This window comes from Corticium candelabrum, chromosome 17, assembly GCF_963422355.1.
Source record: "Corticium candelabrum chromosome 17, ooCorCand1.1, whole genome shotgun sequence".
NCBI lineage: Eukaryota > Metazoa > Porifera > Homoscleromorpha > Homosclerophorida > Plakinidae > Corticium > Corticium candelabrum.
In genome coordinates, this window is record NC_085101.1 from 783,216 (window position 1) to 802,200 (window position 18,985).

At 41.1% G+C, this 18,985-nt stretch overlaps 1 protein-coding gene across 1 annotated transcript in view; it reads right to left on the reverse strand.

Annotated features, from left to right (window-relative positions):
* The window catches only part of LOC134192803 (integrin alpha-8-like), a 46,945-nt gene that overhangs the window by 24,975 nt on the left and 2,985 nt on the right, over positions 1 to 18,985 (reverse strand). Inside the window, exons 2-4 of the mRNA XM_062661562.1 lie at positions 12,987 to 13,051; positions 2,906 to 2,996; positions 2,739 to 2,841 (exon numbers count right to left, since the gene is read on the reverse strand). Coding sequence (XP_062517546.1) covers positions 2,739 to 2,841; positions 2,906 to 2,996; positions 12,987 to 13,042 — 250 coding nt within the window. The 5' untranslated portion in view covers positions 13,043 to 13,051. The remainder of the gene's footprint in view (positions 1 to 2,738; positions 2,842 to 2,905; positions 2,997 to 12,986; positions 13,052 to 18,985) is intronic.

Genomic DNA, 18,985 nt, shown 5'->3' on the forward strand with positions numbered 1-18,985 from the left:
TGGATCGCCGCATTTCTCCTGGAAACACTCGCGGACATTCTACTTGCTCCGCACAGTGACGCAGTAGACAAGAAGACAATGTGAAAATAAAGCAGTTAGTAAAGAAGTAGATTGCCAAGTACCCACGGACTGAAGGAAGTCATCGGTACAGTTGCTGAAACATAGATGTGAAAGACTCTGATTATAGTACTAAGGTAGACTGCAACGGCTGCCACCTGGTAGATTTAGACATGATTCAGATATTTAATGACAATAAAGTGAAGCGACAAACAAATAAAATAAATGAAAATCGCACAACCAAAATGTTTCCACAAAGTCTTTGGTAGGTGTAGTGGTAAAGAGATGAACTACCTTTCTGAGTAGGATCTTCTTGCTTTAGTCGGTCAACATACTCTGTTCCTTGCAATGGCAAGAGAGGAGAGAAAGAAAAATTTACCGAAAGTCATTCTTTTTAGCCAGTCAATAGGTAGTCCCATAGCTCTCCCTAACACCCTTTCCTCCTCTGAACTGGTGCTCTGCATAGCTGTAGTCATGGTTTGTCTCTGCTGTGAGTCCAACCACACACTGACATGATCAGCACAATTCAAATAATGAAACAAAGCAGACCTTTGCATATCTGAACAGCCACTAGTCCAATTGTTCTTTTTCCTTCTCAGTAAGAAAAGTCTCCATCACATCTTTGACCAATCAAATATAAGTCATGAACAAAAAACATTACGTTTGACTGCCAACATAGACAAAATTTCCTGATTCTCTGTTTGCTATGTTCAGCATTAAGCATTCTGACTTTGTCACCAGTTCAAGGCAAAACAGACTAACCCTTTTATAAGGATTTACTATAAAGTGGAATCTGTTCAGGAGAAGGTGAATGAGAGGTCAGTGGTGACAGAGATGATCAGTTGGAAGATGAACATAAAGATTGCGTGGACTTTGGTAGTGGTGAATGAATACATTTAGCTGAATGGGGGCATCTGAAAGGTGTTGTGCAAGATACTAGTAAGGGCAAAAATGGAGAAACACACGAGGTTGTAGACAGTAACTGTAACAACTTAAGGCATTTCCGACTGCAGTTGAGGTGGTGTCGACTGTGTCTGCAAAAGCTGTCCTATTGTAGCCTGTACATCTCCAGAAAGCCGGAAATCAAGCAATGCAAGACCAGACTTAAATCTAGACTTTCCCTTTGTTGACATATTTGCAGACTGAACTTTTAGTAAACTGGCATGAATGACCACAACAAATGACTCGGGTTCCAGAGGCTTCCGGCAGGATGTCAATATGACAGCTAACACCGATGATTTCAATGGAGGCTGAAGAGTAAATTGACTTGATCTTCACAGAATCACACCAACCATTAATATGGCCATTATATGTTGGAGAGATGCAGAGCTACTAGGTCAAGCAGACTGGCTTACATTACAATGAGAGCACTGATATGCTTGTTTAAACTGGTGTATTTTGTCGTCGTACGAAACACTCCAGGGCAAGACCATTTGTCAGAGTAGAACTGAGTGAGACGAGTACCATGTACTTGGTTTTCCTGAATCACTAGTCTTTCTTGCAAACAATTGGCATTGCATTGCACAGTGTTCACAACCTTGACCAACTCTAGTACAGCACAAACTCAATTGTGATTCTCAGTGTCATCCAGCAAAAGAGACACTGCTTGGTACAAGCAACTCCCATCACCAACTACCTAGCCTAGTATCATGGCTTGGTCAGCACCCTGAAATAAGTTTTCCCCAACACAGTTCCTCACCAGCCAATTGGTCCAACAATGAAAAGTACTGAGAATCGAACAACATCTCAAGATCAAATCAAAGCTGAAAAGCAAAACAAAAAGGCAGCACAAGTTGCCAACTGATCCAAAATTAGGGCTGTTAACTCCCAAAGGCGACCCACCTAACGGAAGCCAAAAACTTGAAACAAGTTAGTCAAACAAGTAATGGAAGTTTCAAGCTTTTGATGAGAAAAAAAGAGTCATGGTACGTACTGTAGTTACAGCGTACAAAGTTGTGACCATCCTGGATATCATGTCAATATCTAGGAAGCTTACACTGATGGCACAACAGAGCACTGTTTCAGCATTTTATGAGAAGTCTTGTACTCACTCAGCTGATTTGACAGTAGTCTATTTAGAAGTAAACCACTAAGTACAGAGCAAGTATTGTGAACAGCCTCTCAAGTCTGTGTCCAATCTCACCAACTTGCGGCCAGGGATGCATCAGTTAATAGAATGAACTCTGTTCTAACCATCACAGAGCCAATTGCACTACATCAATCAATAAATAAAGATGCGCTTTGCTTTCAATATGTATTAAGCTGCACATGTTACTGCCACTCCTTCTGACTGACAAACTGGTCTATCTGTATTGTCAGTCTCCTGCTCTCTGTCTTACTTCCAGTGTCTTAGACACTACCAATGATGGGCACACTCCTTAGGCAATGCAATTGCAACTGCATCTCTTAACGTGTTGAATGAGAATGCAGTCTGAGTTTATAAAGGCCAACCACTTGCACAAGGTATTCTTAACCAGCTGCACATAGGGACGACAAACTTTACCATCTTCAGACAAATAAAGCTAGGGAGTTACTGTAATGATGCTGCATCTCTAAAATGATCTTTCACTGGCAGAAATCAGTGCACATGCACTTAATACCCAACTTAACTATTTCAGATTATGAAAGACTAAATATTTCAAAATTGTGAGTGATTGTAGTATCAGTTGAAAAAATCTTACCTTCATATCCATCCAAATCTATGTCACCTAATGAAGAAATAGCCATGCCAAACATACCACCAGCCACCATTCCTGTTACAACTACTGGATCATGAAACTTACTCTAAGTAAAAAAGTTACAAGTTACAAACCTACATTAGAAATAAACAGTACACAAATATAATTACCTCCTTATCAGAGAGATATGCAACTATTCTACCTGTGTTTGGAGAGTCAAAAAGCCCATAAAAGGGAGCTCCAACAATTAGATCTGAATATCTGCAAACACAATTAGATATAAACAACACAAGCTATACTCAACAAAGACCATGGTTACACTAAATCTCATGATTAGTGCCCCACCGTATGCTAGGGGTGTAAACGCAGCTTCAATGACTAGTTACACCATAGTAAAGCAAATAACAATAAATTTGGGCAACCCTGATAGCAAAAAAGCCCTACCGTTTTATCAAATCATAATTTCAAAAGTGTGGTAATGAAATATGTATATAATAGTTTTCATTATATTAATCACTGCTAGTCCCTAGTAATCAAAGTAGTGTTTACAACTCGCTTCCACAGCTATGAGCCATCTCAAAACCATTATAGACTTGTCGTGAAGTGCCTATTGCAAATTTACACACTATTTTGCTTTTATAACTGTCATTTCACATAACACATCTAAAATAGTCTGTAAAATCGTCAAAGTGATGATTTATCACATACGGGACATGACTGCCCAATTTCTAAATGGAAAGTACCCATATAACTTGTAGTAACTAAAACCAATGGCTTTCCTGCTAACTGTTGCAAACGACTATGTTTCATTGTATATTTCCAACAAGACCCTTAATTGCAAACATGAATTAGTTCTGATAAAAGCTCTTTCGTAAACATTGGTGGTTTGTGATTGGCTGTCTGTCTATTGTCTGTGGTTGCCATGTACAAACAAATACAAATACTGCTCTGTGATGGAAGTATATTATCATTCTGCAAGCACGACACATTCGTAGCATGACAGTGTAAAGTGACACACACACACACACACACACACACACACACACACACACACACACACACACACACACACACACACACACACACACACACACACACACACACACACACACACACACACACACACACACACACACACACACACACACACACACACACACACACACACACACACACACACACACACACACACACACACACACACACACACACACACACACACACACACACACACACACACACACACACACACACACACACACACACACACACACACACACACACACACACACACACACACACACACACACACACACACACACACACACACACACACACACACACACACACACACACACACACACACACACACACACACACACACACACACACACACACACACACACACACACACACACACACACACACACACACACACACACACACACACACACACACACACACACACACACACACACACACACACACACACACACACACACACACACACACACACACACACACACACACACACACACACACACACACACACACACACACACACACACACACACACACACACACACACACACACACACACACACACACACACACACACACACACACACACACACACACACACACACACACACACACACACACACACACACACACACACACACACACACACACACACACACACACACACACACACACACACACACACACACACACACACACACACACACACACACACACACACACACACACACACACACACACACACACACACACACACACACACACACACACACACACACACACACACACACACACACACACACACACACACACACACACACACACACACACACACACACACACACACACACACACACACACACACACACACACACACACACACACACACACACACACACACACACACACACACACACACACACACACACACACACACACACACACACACACACACACACACACACACACACACACACACACACACACACACACACACACACACACACACACACACACACACACACACACACACACACACACACACACACACACACACACACACACACACACACACACACACACACACACACACACACACACACACACACACACACACACACACACACACACACACACACACACACACACACACACACACACACACACACACACACACACACACACACACACACACACACACACACACACACACACACACACACACACACACACACACACACACACACACACACACACACACACACACACACACACACACACACACACACACACACACACACACACACACACACACACACACACACACACACACACACACACACACACACACACACACACACACACACACACACACACACACACACACACACACACACACACACACACACACACACACACACACACACACACACACACACACACACACACACACACACACACACACACACACACACACACACACACACACACACACACACACACACACACACACACACACACACACACACACACACACACACACACACACACACACACACACACACACACACACACACACACACACACACACACACACACACACACACACACACACACACACACACACACACACACACACACACACACACACACACACACACACACACACACACACACACACACACACACACACACACACACACACACACACACACACACACACACACACACACACACACACACACACACACACACACACACACACACACACACACACACACACACACACACACACACACACACACACACACACACACACACACACACACACACACACACACACACACACACACACACACACACACACACACACACACACACACACACACACACACACACACACACACACACACACACACACACACACACACACACACACACACACACACACACACACACACACACACACACACACACACACACACACACACACACACACACACACACACACACACACACACACACACACACACACACACACACACACACACACACACACACACACACACACACACACACACACACACACACACACACACACACACACACACACACACACACACACACACACACACACACACACACACACACACACACACACACACACACACACACACACACACACACACACACACACACACACACACACACACACACACACACACACACACACACACACACACACACACACACACACCTGGAATTCTGCCAATATACCCACTATGGGCTTCGGCATCGCAGAAGTAGTTTCCAGCAGGAAGTGCGGTCATTTGTGACAGGTCAATAATCAATGATACCAGGTCTTGCTGTATGGTATCAACCCATCTGTTATTTGGACCATGCTGAGGACGTTTCATATTATGTAACTTGCTTCTCAGCAACAACTTTTGTGGACGAGAGACGTTTATCTGTTCTAAATGACCAAGCCACTGTAATCTTTGATGTTGAATTTGACGTTCAATCGGATCTTCCTTGGCAGATTTCAAGTTGCTGGTACTTTTTATCTTGTTTAGTCTCGTTACACCCAAGATAGATCTAATACAGTGCATCTGAAAAGTGGTCTTCGAATATCTACTTGGGTGATTGCCCAAGTCTCACAACCATATAATAAAAACTGGCATCACTAGTGATCTACAGACTCGTAGTTTTGTGTTCTTGCTAAATCCTCGGTTTGTGAAAACTTTATGTTTACAAGAAAACTGTCCTGCTAGCTTTCTGAATGTGTTCAAACAACCTCTGTGTGACAATCGCCAGACTTAGTCACAGATAGCAAAATTCAGAAACATTCTCCAGAACACAACCAGCTATCAAGATGCTTGCTTCTTCAACACCAATGCTCAAGATTTTAGTTGTTTCAGTGTTGATCCTCATACCCCATTTCAAACAAGCATCATGAAAAGCATTCACCATCTGTTGCAACTCACTATTTGATGTACCTATTAGAGCCAAAACATCAGCATACATGGGAGCTTTGATCTTATGTGTCCCTTCAGGTTTTACTCGATAGTTCATGAATGGGCCATAATCTGTTCTGTAAGCAATCTCAATGCCACCACCCTTTAACCTTGTCCAGAGTCTCATGCATAATTCTGTCCATAAACAAATTGAACAAGATTGGAGACAACACACACATTCTTGATGGACACCTGTGGTCACTTCAAACCTTGATGAGATTCCCCCCCCCCCCCATTTCGTACACCACAACTTGTACCATCTGCAGGTCAACAATCAACCTAACCACTTCACCTTCTATACCAGAATATTTGAGAATGTTAGTGAGAGCGTGTTTTGGTACAGAGTCAAATGCTTTTGAGAGGTCAACAAAACAAATATGTAAGTTGGATCTGTGCTCTACAGCCTTCTCAATGACTTGTCGTAGTACTCAATCTGATCAATTGTTCCCTTTTGAGGTCAAGAACTGCATTGCTCTTCCAAATGAGAAGGTTCTATCACTAGTCTTAGTCAACCTAACAAAACATTGGTAAGGACTTTCCAAGGAATACTGAGTAATGATATCCCACGATAGTCATCCCATACCAGACGGTCTTTCTTATTTAATACTGGAATTAGAACCAAATCTTTTCATTCTTGAGGAACTTTACCAGTCTTCCAGATCAACTGAATAATCTCAATTAGCCAGTCAACAAGTTCAGGTGGTCCAGCTTTGAGAAACTCTGCCGCTATTCCGTCCTGACCAGTTGCCTTACCATTCTTCAACTCTTTAATGGCCTCTATAATTTTTTCATCATTAAGTGGAGTGCCAGGAACAGAACAAGGAGAAACATCAGTGTCCAAGGTCACTGGACGTGTCACATTCAACACTGACTCAAAGTGGTGTTGCCAACGAGCTAATCAGTTGTCAACAATTTGTGACCATGTTCATCTAAGATCACATCAAGGAGCTGCACCAATGCCTCATCAAACTTCCTGAATTTCCTAAAGAACTCGACATGCTTGTGTTGTTTGCAATCACTTTCTATGTCTCATTTCCTGATTTAGCCACTCCTGCTTGTCCTTTCTTACAGCATTTTACCATTCTTTGCAATTCAGTATATTTAGCATGTGATTCTTGTTTATCCTGAGAACATATCCAATGGATGTGAGAAACACGCTTCTAATCAATCAAATCCAAAGTTTGCTCAGAAATCCAATTGTTCTTTGTCCTTCTTGGTGCTACAAGATGTTCTCTTGCTGAAAATCCGTAACTGCTTTACGAAATCCAGACCATCCTGTCTTTGACAGTGTCACTAGATCTTTGTAAGAATTTGGCAACTATACTAGCCCTGTACTCACCTAAGGCTTTTGGGTATCCCTGGACATCCCTCCTTACACTATTTGCTTGTTTGGTCACCTTTGCATTTTGCAGTTTCAATACCAGCTTGCTGACAACTAACTTGTGATCACTTTCAAATCAAGGCCTCGTTTTATGCGGCAGTCATAAACCATAGACCTCATACAGTGTTTAATCAAAACGAAATCTCTCACACTTGGCTGCAGCTGACCATTGGGAGGATACCAGGTGGCAGTATGAGTATGTTTTGTGCTGAAAGAGATGGTTTTTAACTACCAACTCATAGGCATCAGCAACGTCCAGCAGTCTCATTCCATTGTCACTGGTTGTTTTAGCTAGCCCATAGGCGCCTGTTAGTGGAGATCGCTTCTGCCCAATTTTAGCATTAAAATCCCCTAAAACAATCACCAAATATCCGGTCTTTTGCATTGCCAAGTCTAACTGTTGGTAATACTAATCTCTCACTTCATCCTCACTTTGTTCAGTTGGTACATAACCAACTACAAACTCAAGACACCTTTTTCTGTCATAAGATCAACCAGCATAACCCTATCCGAGATTGGGTCAAACCACTTCCCTGACTTCGCGACATCACGTACATAATCAAACCAACACCTCTTGTGGCAACGTCAGCCGTTCTAGAGAAATCACAAAGACTGGAAGTGGACGATCACCTTTGAGTACTATTGCTGAGGCATGTGACTTTTACAAAGTCTTGTTTCTTATGGCTCATAGCTGAAAACGTCTACCTATGGCAAATCAATAAAACGCCATATAGCCTGTTACAAATGTCACAGCCTTTCATTCAAAACAGAATACAAGTCACAGCCTATAATACATTGTCCAGATATCATTCTGATTAAAAAGTAAGCCACGGACTAACAATGAGTTCTATTCATAGTTAGTGTCAACAATTACATATCCTCTTGACAGCTAGAAATGCTACTACATAACCGTCTACATAAATTTTTTCCTCCAATAGCCACAGGCCAGTAGAGAAAACATTAGTAGCCAGCAAGCTTATTAGCCAGGCATGCCCCTCAACCGTAAGGAAAGGTTCTGGTTGTCTTGGCACAATGTAAATGATAATTGAGCAACAAGTAGTTTCTGAATAGAGATACAATAGCAACAAGCAATAGAAAATCGATGTGCATGCAATTAACAAAGACTAGCCACAAGGTCCACAGGCTGCAGATGTCATGATTTGCAGTCACAGCGTGGAAAGAATGACTGTTTGACCATTTTGTTGGTTACTAACTGTCCGATCTAAATACATGCATATACATGTGAGTGCTCTACAATAGTCTTTCAACTAGGTATGCTGTACTAGACATGTGCAATGCATAAAACGTAAACATCAAATACTATGAGCATGCCCTGACTTCTTTTATGCAGTTAATATGGAATAAACCTTGACAGACATTAGTTCAAACAAGCTGCAAACTGTTCAGTCCCAACATGTGTATCTGGATTCACGCGTAAAACAATGTGCCACCTAGGCACTGCCTTACATCTGCATCTACATGATGTGCAACTGTTCAGCGAATGTGTCGGTGTTATAGACAGTTACTAAACAGTAGTGCTTGAACTGGCCATTGGCAACTAACACTTTGCAACAATTTGTCACCATATGAATTTAGTTGCCATAACCACTTATAGCCCGTTTACACAAGCGAGCCGAACCTAGAGGAGCCACACCAGTCCGTGCCAACCTAGCATGCCAGCCTGTGTTTACAAGATGCACTTTTAGAATCGAGCCAAACTTCTGATGGTAATGTTGTTAGCATGCATTATATACTTAAAATCGATGTTTTGCTTGCATTATCTCACGCTCTCAATGGATAGAGTCAAGCTGCTCATGTTTTCTTCATTACAACAGCCTGCTGTCGTTGCCTGGGTACTTGTTCTCTTCAATTTTACTTATCCAGAAAAGTAAATTTGTATAAAATGAACATGTGGAACTCTCATCCCAGCATGGATAGCATTTACATGACATGCCTGACCCCAAGTCAGCCTGATTAGAAATGCCAATCCGAGCCAGAATGCACGACTTGGCATGGCTCAGCCCACGTTTACACGTGCCTTCCAAAGCTAGCCAGCACAAGCTGGCTCGCTTACAAGTGCTCGTGTAAACAAGCTATAACAGTTGCCATTTTGAAAGCTGCTCATCACAAGGCAAATTCGTTAGTTACACCATAAAGTGCATCATGCAAATCAAACTGAACACTTAAGGTTTGGCTGCTTCATGATGCAGTTAAAATGGAACATACACACTACTGATGAAGCATCTAAATGAGAATTACCAAATGAAAAACAAGCATTGCACAAAATTGTCTCTGCACAATTATACATGTCAAGTTATATATCATACTTAAAGTGTACCTTATATATCATACTTAAAGTGTACCTTGTACTCCTATGCAACAAATGCAGTGCTCGAAATAGCGGTTGGACATCAGACATTCTTAACACTTTTATTATTTGTTCAATCATGTACGAGACCTTCCAGACATCTTGTCCAGCCTATCCACGAATTGAAGAGACGGTGAGAAGAGTGGTTTGAAGATAAAGCCAATTAGAGCATATACTGCCACATGGTATGAACTTGGTTGTAATATGAATACTCTTAAGAGCAACAGGTGGTTGTCATGCACCACCCCCTATTACGTCAGTATCTGCTCCAAGTTTATAATTTGGGGATGCAGCTACTACAGAATATCAGATGGTATTCACAATAAACAGGTTCACTACAGAAACCAGAGAGGGAGACTTTTTTCGAACATCAAAAAATCCTCCTAAGAGATGACAAAAATGAATAACACAACACGCCTGTTTCCTGTCGGTATTCTTTGTCGCTGGCATCTAGGTGGACCTAAGGCGTGCCATTTGCAAAAAGCAAGTCCTCAGGACTAATCAACTAATTAAGATAGAGAGTTTTGCTCTGTTTAGAGATCTGCTGAATCAACTATGTAGGTGCTCTACTTCCTAAGATCTATACAATTTTCCATGATCTCTTTAATTCGTGTATAGACTGCCCGTGTTTCTCGTGTATTGGTTAGCCAGAAAGGTGCACAAGAGATTCCCCAACCAGGCTTGTGAAATGGATTAGATTGTAGAAGGGCTGAGAAGCTTGGGTACTGTTGACAAGCACTAGTTCCGTGGTACATGTATAATTCAGTAACAGTTTAAGCCTACAGTAGTAGTGTTCTAGTCAGGTTTGTGGCAAGGTGTAGGCGGGAAAGCCAAGGTTTTTGGGTAAAAAATGCACAAGTGCCGTTTACTATTATGCTAAACTTTTAGAGATCTTGTTGTTTGTCATACCCAACGAAGCAATCTACATTTACACGTAGAGAACTCACCCCTAAAAAAGAATATTATGCAACACTGCTAAGCGGTAATGTATTGGATTAGTCTTGCGTAGCAGTTCCTTCCCCTCTTCGCCATCCAATAATAGAAAGGGGGCAGAGCTGGCTACACAAGACTTTTACTCTCGTAAACATTTCTCGATTCCTGCATGAAGTACTAAATGTTGCACTGCATTATTGCATTAATACTAAGTGGTAGAAACGATGCCACCATCAAATTAATCAAAGTTACTACAACTTCAATGGGCAACTATACGTAGCCGCATCGAACACAAATTATGTAAACCAAACTTTACATCAAAGGCTAGCCTCCCGATATGTATGATGGCTTTGAAGAGACTGGGCTGGCCGGATTAGGCAATTGCATGTATACAGATGTAGTGGCTTAGCCACAAAGATGGATGCAGTAGCGGCCATTGTCAAGGCATAGCAGCGTAGGCTAAAGGAGTAGCGGCTCGCAGGCGTAGCGGTCCGCTACACCTTAAGATCCCTGGCTAAAACCCTAAGTAGTACCCTGTTGGTATATTTACTCTCTGATACAAGGATCTGTGCATGCATCTTTACTGCTACTTAATAGTCAATAGTGAACAATTGTCTATAATCAACATGTCAAAACACGACTCAACTTTTGCTATTACTATTAATTAATGTATTTTCATAAATTTTGTCTTACGTACGTCTTTGAGAGAGTTTCTAACTTCATCTAATCCACAGACTCAAATCACAAGTGATGGGAAACACTTTGTAGAAGAACCATCATAACATGTAAACTAGTCTGATTTCAATCTCAAACTCCGTTGTGGACACTTAGTACTGTTAACAGACCAGATATGGTCCAGCAATGGCTAAACTGCCTTAAAAAGTCTTGCCTTTGCCAGCCAGATGTTTCCTGTCTGATACAATTTAGTGTCATCAATCTAAAAATGATGAAATTATTTCCACTGCAAACAGTTGCGCCTCTTAGGAGTGGCAATGAATTGCCTCAGCTTTTGTGATACCTTACTAGCTGTTGAGTGCTTATGGATATCATGTGGCGTGGCGACACGAAGTCTTTAGCATTCCTCACGTCAAAATTTGGCTGCATATATTAGTGCACATTTAGCCAAATGGATTAAAATTAGGTTTCAGCACTCCTGAGTAAGTTTGTTACAATTAGTGGAAATATGTTTGAATCAATTCCATGCAAAAGTCCAACCAATTTCAAAATTTAAAAATCTTGATATCTTGTTTCAAGCACTGCAAATATCATTTCTAGGTAATTACTGTAAATGTAACTCCACCTTTTTTATTCTAAATTTCTTTACAGCAAAGCAGAATTCATTTCAACTATTAGTACTGGTAAACTGTCTCATTATCGTATGAAAGAATGAATAGTAGATACAGTAATGTGTAGGTAAAGAAAGATCACCCGAAACACCATAACTGTGTCCTCATTTTCACCATCACAAAATCAAAAGGAATAGAATGCTAATCATCACTAGAAACAAGACTAACCCATCCCAGTTGAGATCTGCAGCAGCTATAGCATAGCCAAACATTGCACCAACCATAGCATCAACCTTGAGAAAACACATACAGAAAATCAGCTGTCAAGACAAGATAGTAGTTCATAAAATAAGACAACAAATGAGGTCAAAATCCTAAGCAAATGATACACTAGTTCTTTCTTTGTCTACATTACTTTCAAACAACTCTGTTAGCAGGTAGTCTTACCAATGAGAATCAGCATTACATTTCAAACCTAAATGACTGAAAACAAATAAACTTAAAATAAACGTGTGAGGTGCAACCAACTGAAGTATGCGTGACTTTACAAAGCACTTGGCATTCTAACAAAATGACATTTATACTTGAATAGTGCACATGCTGCATGTCTAGCATCTGACAGTTTTGTCAAATCATACCGTAAGTGAGATGATAAATTTCATAAAGGATAAGTCTGAGATAGCACCAATTATTAATGTCGTACCAATAAAGGGATTTTGCCGATGTTTCGGTAACCGATAACCAATAATATAAGTCAATAAAGGCCGATACTGATAGCCGACACAATAATTGTAGATACTATAATTATCCAAGTACACAAATAACACAACAAATTAGTCTTGAGACTAGACTACTCGAAACTCTACCATGGCTCACATATCTATCTCCATTCTCTACAACAAAACACAACACAACTGTCCCTCGTCTATAAGTTGGCAAATCTAGGCACTGATGGCATACAAGAAGTTGTATAAAAGAACAGGTTTTCGTCCTTTTCGCTGCAAGTCTATTACATTTGTCAATGTATATGTTGAGCGCAAAGTCTGAATTTGAACAATCCATGAATTACATCCCGGTACATGGATCACCAATACAAACTATCCATACCTAACCCTACAACTTTAACCCTAACCCTAACCCTAACCCAACCCTAACCCAACCCTAACCCTAACCCTAATCCTAACCCTAGTCCTAATCCTAACTCTCAAATTACCCGAAAAACCTAGACATCCACGGTTTGTCTATATCCATGCTTTGCACATGACATATACACTCCCAGCTCCTGAAAACAGCCAGTCTAATGTCACTGAGGTACCGTTCTGCATGTTTCAATAGTTGAGAAAGAGTACCCTGTTGTCTTCCAACCATGAGGAACAGCTGCTTCTATGAAACTCCACTGAGGGTTCAGCCAAATATATCAATCTATATCACAGCTGTTTTCCACTACATGATCACCAGCTTCCTCCAAGATTTCAGATAAGCTTTCCTACACATCTGCTCAAGGCTGCTTGAAGGAGGGCACTCTAAAACTTTCAGCTGATTTAGGTTCCTCGACTTCCAGTTTCTTCTACTGCTGCAGCTTTCTTGAATTGGCCTTTGCAGAAGCATTGCTGAAAAACTTGTCCTTGAATCTAAGCAACACAATGGAAATTATCAGGAAGTGGTTATCTTCAATGCAAGAAAACGTTTCTTCAATGATGCACCTTTCATGGTCTGAACCTCTGTCATCTGTCTCTTTTCCATTGTGTTCTTACGTGGCATTTTATATTTCTATGTTTCTCATCACAAGGAGTTCCGGAATCGTATGAGAGGGGTGCAAAAACAAGAAATGCTCCCAAAAATAAAAAATGTATTTTTACATATTAAAGTTGATTTTTACTTGATTTTCTAAAAAATCACTTCCCCTGTCTCTTGCTCCTGACAGGAATCCACAAATCTTCAAGCATTGCTGGGTACAACAAATGGACTACATTAAATATACCAAACACGGGTAAGTATGGAACAGAAATCTTATTAAAACAGAGGCTGTGGAACAAGTCAGCTCATGCTTCATGGGAAAGAATGAGGAAGACATTGCAAAAGCTATACAATGACAGGCGGTAAGGTAATGGGAACGTCGAGAAAGCATACTTGGAACAGAAAAACACCAGTTCAAGGGCAAAGGCAGTATTTAATAATCGAAGTACACGAAACTACAGTATAGATCAATACACACCAAGTTCAGCAAGAGCAATGATTACAACAATTGGTACCAATCTAATGATGGTCATGGCCTCATCCAAACGTCTTTCAAGGATAATGTTGCTAATAATTGACAAACAAGAGTGTCATCAGTAACAGCGTCACAGTCTGCAATTTTATTGCCAATCTGACGGAACACATCACATGGAGTCGTTCACATCGACTAGTGTCCATTTCAGCAGTGGTGAAAATGGCCTCGTACCACAATGACACAAAACGAAAACAGTCCACCTTCCTCCATCGTGTGACTGTCAGGAACAAACTGCCGGTAAGATAAGCAACTTGCAGAAACTTTGCATAACTGCATGCGCGTTTGACACGTGCACGTGCATCCATGCATGGCATGCCACAATGTAGACGCACGACATTCACCACGCGGTAGGGGGTGTGTCAGGTGTGTCGATCTATGCGTCACAGGTACCATAAATATATGTACATTGTATGTCGTGCAGACAGCGCACCAAGTGTGCAATCATAATACTGAATCTGTTTTTTATTCCAAATAATTCCAAATCGTATGCGAGTGGGTGACCCGAAACATAGAAAAAGAAATGTGTGGCCTTACACAGGGAATGACAAGAGACAAGCATGAAGATTCTGCAGAAACTGCTTTGGTCAATTCTTTAATCTGTACAAAGACAGTAATCACTTTGCCAGCGATATCCAGCTGACTTCCTGACAATTGAGGAAAGGAATATTCAGAGGGATATAGGCAGCAAGCAAGGGTCATCTTCTGCTCCACGATACCATGCAGTAGATAAGGTGTAACAAATAAGAATTCCACCTTGCAGGTACATCCTGCTGAAGTCATTTGTTGCCTAACTTCTCTTGAATTTGCTGTAGATGGCAATAGACCATGAAGGAGTGCCTAAAGTGGCCACCAATTGTTCAACACAACAAAAATGTCACCAACAACTCGTTGAGATAATATTCCATCCTGGACAATAAATTAATTGCAGAGTATGAGCAATACAGCTATACTAGGGAAGAAATGCCTCATGTAATGCTTTTGCCATGTTGGCTGCATTATCACTAACAACCACGTGCACTTGTTCTCTGCTAGGTTCCAAGCAGCTAACATCACTTTTAGAACAGGTATTCTCTAGTATGTGACTTTGCCAACAGTAATACGTGGAGAACATCTGACTTCCGATTAAAGTCACTGCATGGTCTCCACCCAATGAGATGAAAGACTCAATAGAGATGCTCTACCATTACTTGTCCAGATGTCTGCGGTAAAGCTGAAGTATTGTGCAGTGTTGGAGTGCACTTGCACTATATCGTAAAGCTAAAAAGTGTCATCTCTGTGGAGTACTTCCTACTGGGATACGAGTATCACGGCTCTAATTCTGACAGAAGCCTTACAAATCCAGAGTCTTCAATGCTAGAAAATGGCTACAAATCAAAAGCAATCATTTCTGACAAACATTGATGAATATTCTGAGCACGTGGATCACTTCTTCCCACGTTCAGATATGCCTGTACTAATGAAAAACTGCTGATATGCCTGCTTTTCCTGCCCTTCCTCAATTTTCCTCTGCCATCGACTTGAAATTCTGTGCCTTACTGCGTCTTGTCTTCAAGTGATGAACTAAGTTTGTTGTATTATAAGTCTTCATTGTGCGACCACCTCGAGAAATTGAGACTTAACACTCCTTGCAGTGGTCATTCCTTGAGAAAAGTGAAAAAGCTCCAAATGCAAGACTTCTTAGACGTGCAAACTACATTCCATACATAACTAAAAACAAAGAATTGCAGAGCCTGTGAAAAGTGTGGTTCGAAGATAAAGCCAATTAGAAGACATCCATATTTATCAACATTTTACAAGAAATGAAAACTTTGTGTTTGGTGGTAGGGTAAATGGTCGTTTCTTTCCTTAAACCGGAGGTAAAAATGGCATTATGAACAACTTGACAAGTGCTTTGCAAGTGTTCCTGAAGGAACAATAGAGTGTACAATGACTGGTTGAAGAAACGCTCGATAATTGTCCACAGACGGGACTTTGACATGTCTGGGTCATATTTGCAAGATGGAAGTAAAGCGGCAACTGTCTCTTCTCAGCAGGAAAAGCACTGTTGCTCGACCTGCCATATACGCAAGACCCACAAATGACTAAGAGAAGATGGTGGAAGCATTGTGGCAGACGGCAGATCCCCAGACGACGAACACATTGTGTTAGGGGCAGAAATCGTACAGTAATGGTAGATACATATCGTCACTAACATTTTATATAGGTGACATCACACAGATTTAAAAGTGTGGACATCAAATGTTTCGATTTCAGGGTGAAGGTAAGTGTCTGGGTAAAATGAAAAAGTTTTCGTTTTTTTGTAAAATGTTGATAAATAAGGATGCCCCTTAAGGCGAAGATCGTCATTAGTTGTTTAACAAGAGTGCACACACCAATTCTCAGCGCCACACCAATTTATTTTGTTGTTTATTGTGACTGCGCATTTCCTTCTAGTTTCTTCTATTATTTCTGCCAAAGGAGTAACAAATCACAGTTGTTCTAATACATCTCATGGAACTAGAAAAAACTTTCTTTTATACGTACACGTATACAAATATGTACCAGAAGAACTAGTTTATCCAAATAGCTAACAATGTGTTGCTGCAGAGGCACTCACTGTTCAGTTCTTTTGTCAGTTTAAATAGCAATAATTGTAAAAATAAAATGCACGTGCAAGGATTTCTGAGCCAAGTTTCCTGTCACACAACAAATATTCTTCTTGTGGCCTAACACAAGTACTGAAAAGAGCAACAATGGTTGTCAACTTGTCATGCGCCACCCACTATTGGTAATTCAATAATACGTAAATGACCACCGCCCATGAGCACATACTATCGGTTTCCAGTAGTCAATTATGATACAAACTGATAAGTCTTTATTGGCCAATTATTAATACAACACTACCAATTATATCCCTGTTGTCTGACTGTTGTACTAGATGACTTTACACAGGCATACACTTAAGTGACAAAAAAATCAATGTTTAATAGATTGTGAAAGTAATATCTAAACAAAAAGTGAGAAACTGGATTTATGTTGTCGTGTAGAAACATCAGAAATGAATCAAAGCAATCTACAAAGTCCAAAACTATACAAATACAGCTGACATGTAATCTATCTGAACTATGGCAACATAAAAACAGAAGCCAAAAGTACCAATTATCTGCAGATCTATTCTTCATTTCCCCTTCCAGCGATGCAGCAGAAATAGTCCCGTGAAATGGGAGATTATAGTTGGCTATGTTAGTACATGTGCAATAAACAGTATCAGTCTATCAATTACCATATTTCTCCACATTTTGCTTATGGCTGGCTTGACCAAGTACACCCTAAGGTATCCCAGCATGTGCGAGAAAGTGAAGAAGTCACTGCCGTGGATTAGTGGTTAACTACAATGGCTACCACTCCATGGTTTGGGGGTAGTCTCGCGTAGCCAAACCCCTCCCTTTTTTATACCTACCAGCGGGAAAGGGTTTGGTGAAATTGCACACAAGCAGTGGTGCCAGGCATACGACCACGTCTTTCCAACTACAGTATTTCCCGTCCAATTATCTGGTTGGGGCAACCAATTATCCGGTTGGGGTAACCAATTATCCACTTTAGACAACCAATTATCTGGTTGGGGCAGCCAATCAATTATCCGACTCATGGTTTCAATTATGAGCAGTGTAGATATATGGAAGCGCTGGTTAGAGGAATAATAGTGCGTACTGATGGATGTTGTCGCGTACTGCTGTACCAGTAAACAGGGTAATTCTGGCTTTCGCTGTTAATTAATTCACAGAGGAAAAACCATCAGTAACTGTCTGGTAATTAATTATCGCCCACCAGCACGGATAACCACACAGAGACATGGCGCAGTTGCAGTTGTTGCAGCGAGGGTCAGACTCTTGTCACAGCAAGATGGCAACTTCTGCTAGATTTGTGTCCTGACGCACTAAAGGACTTAGCAGGTGCTCTAGGCCTCAACGCGCTT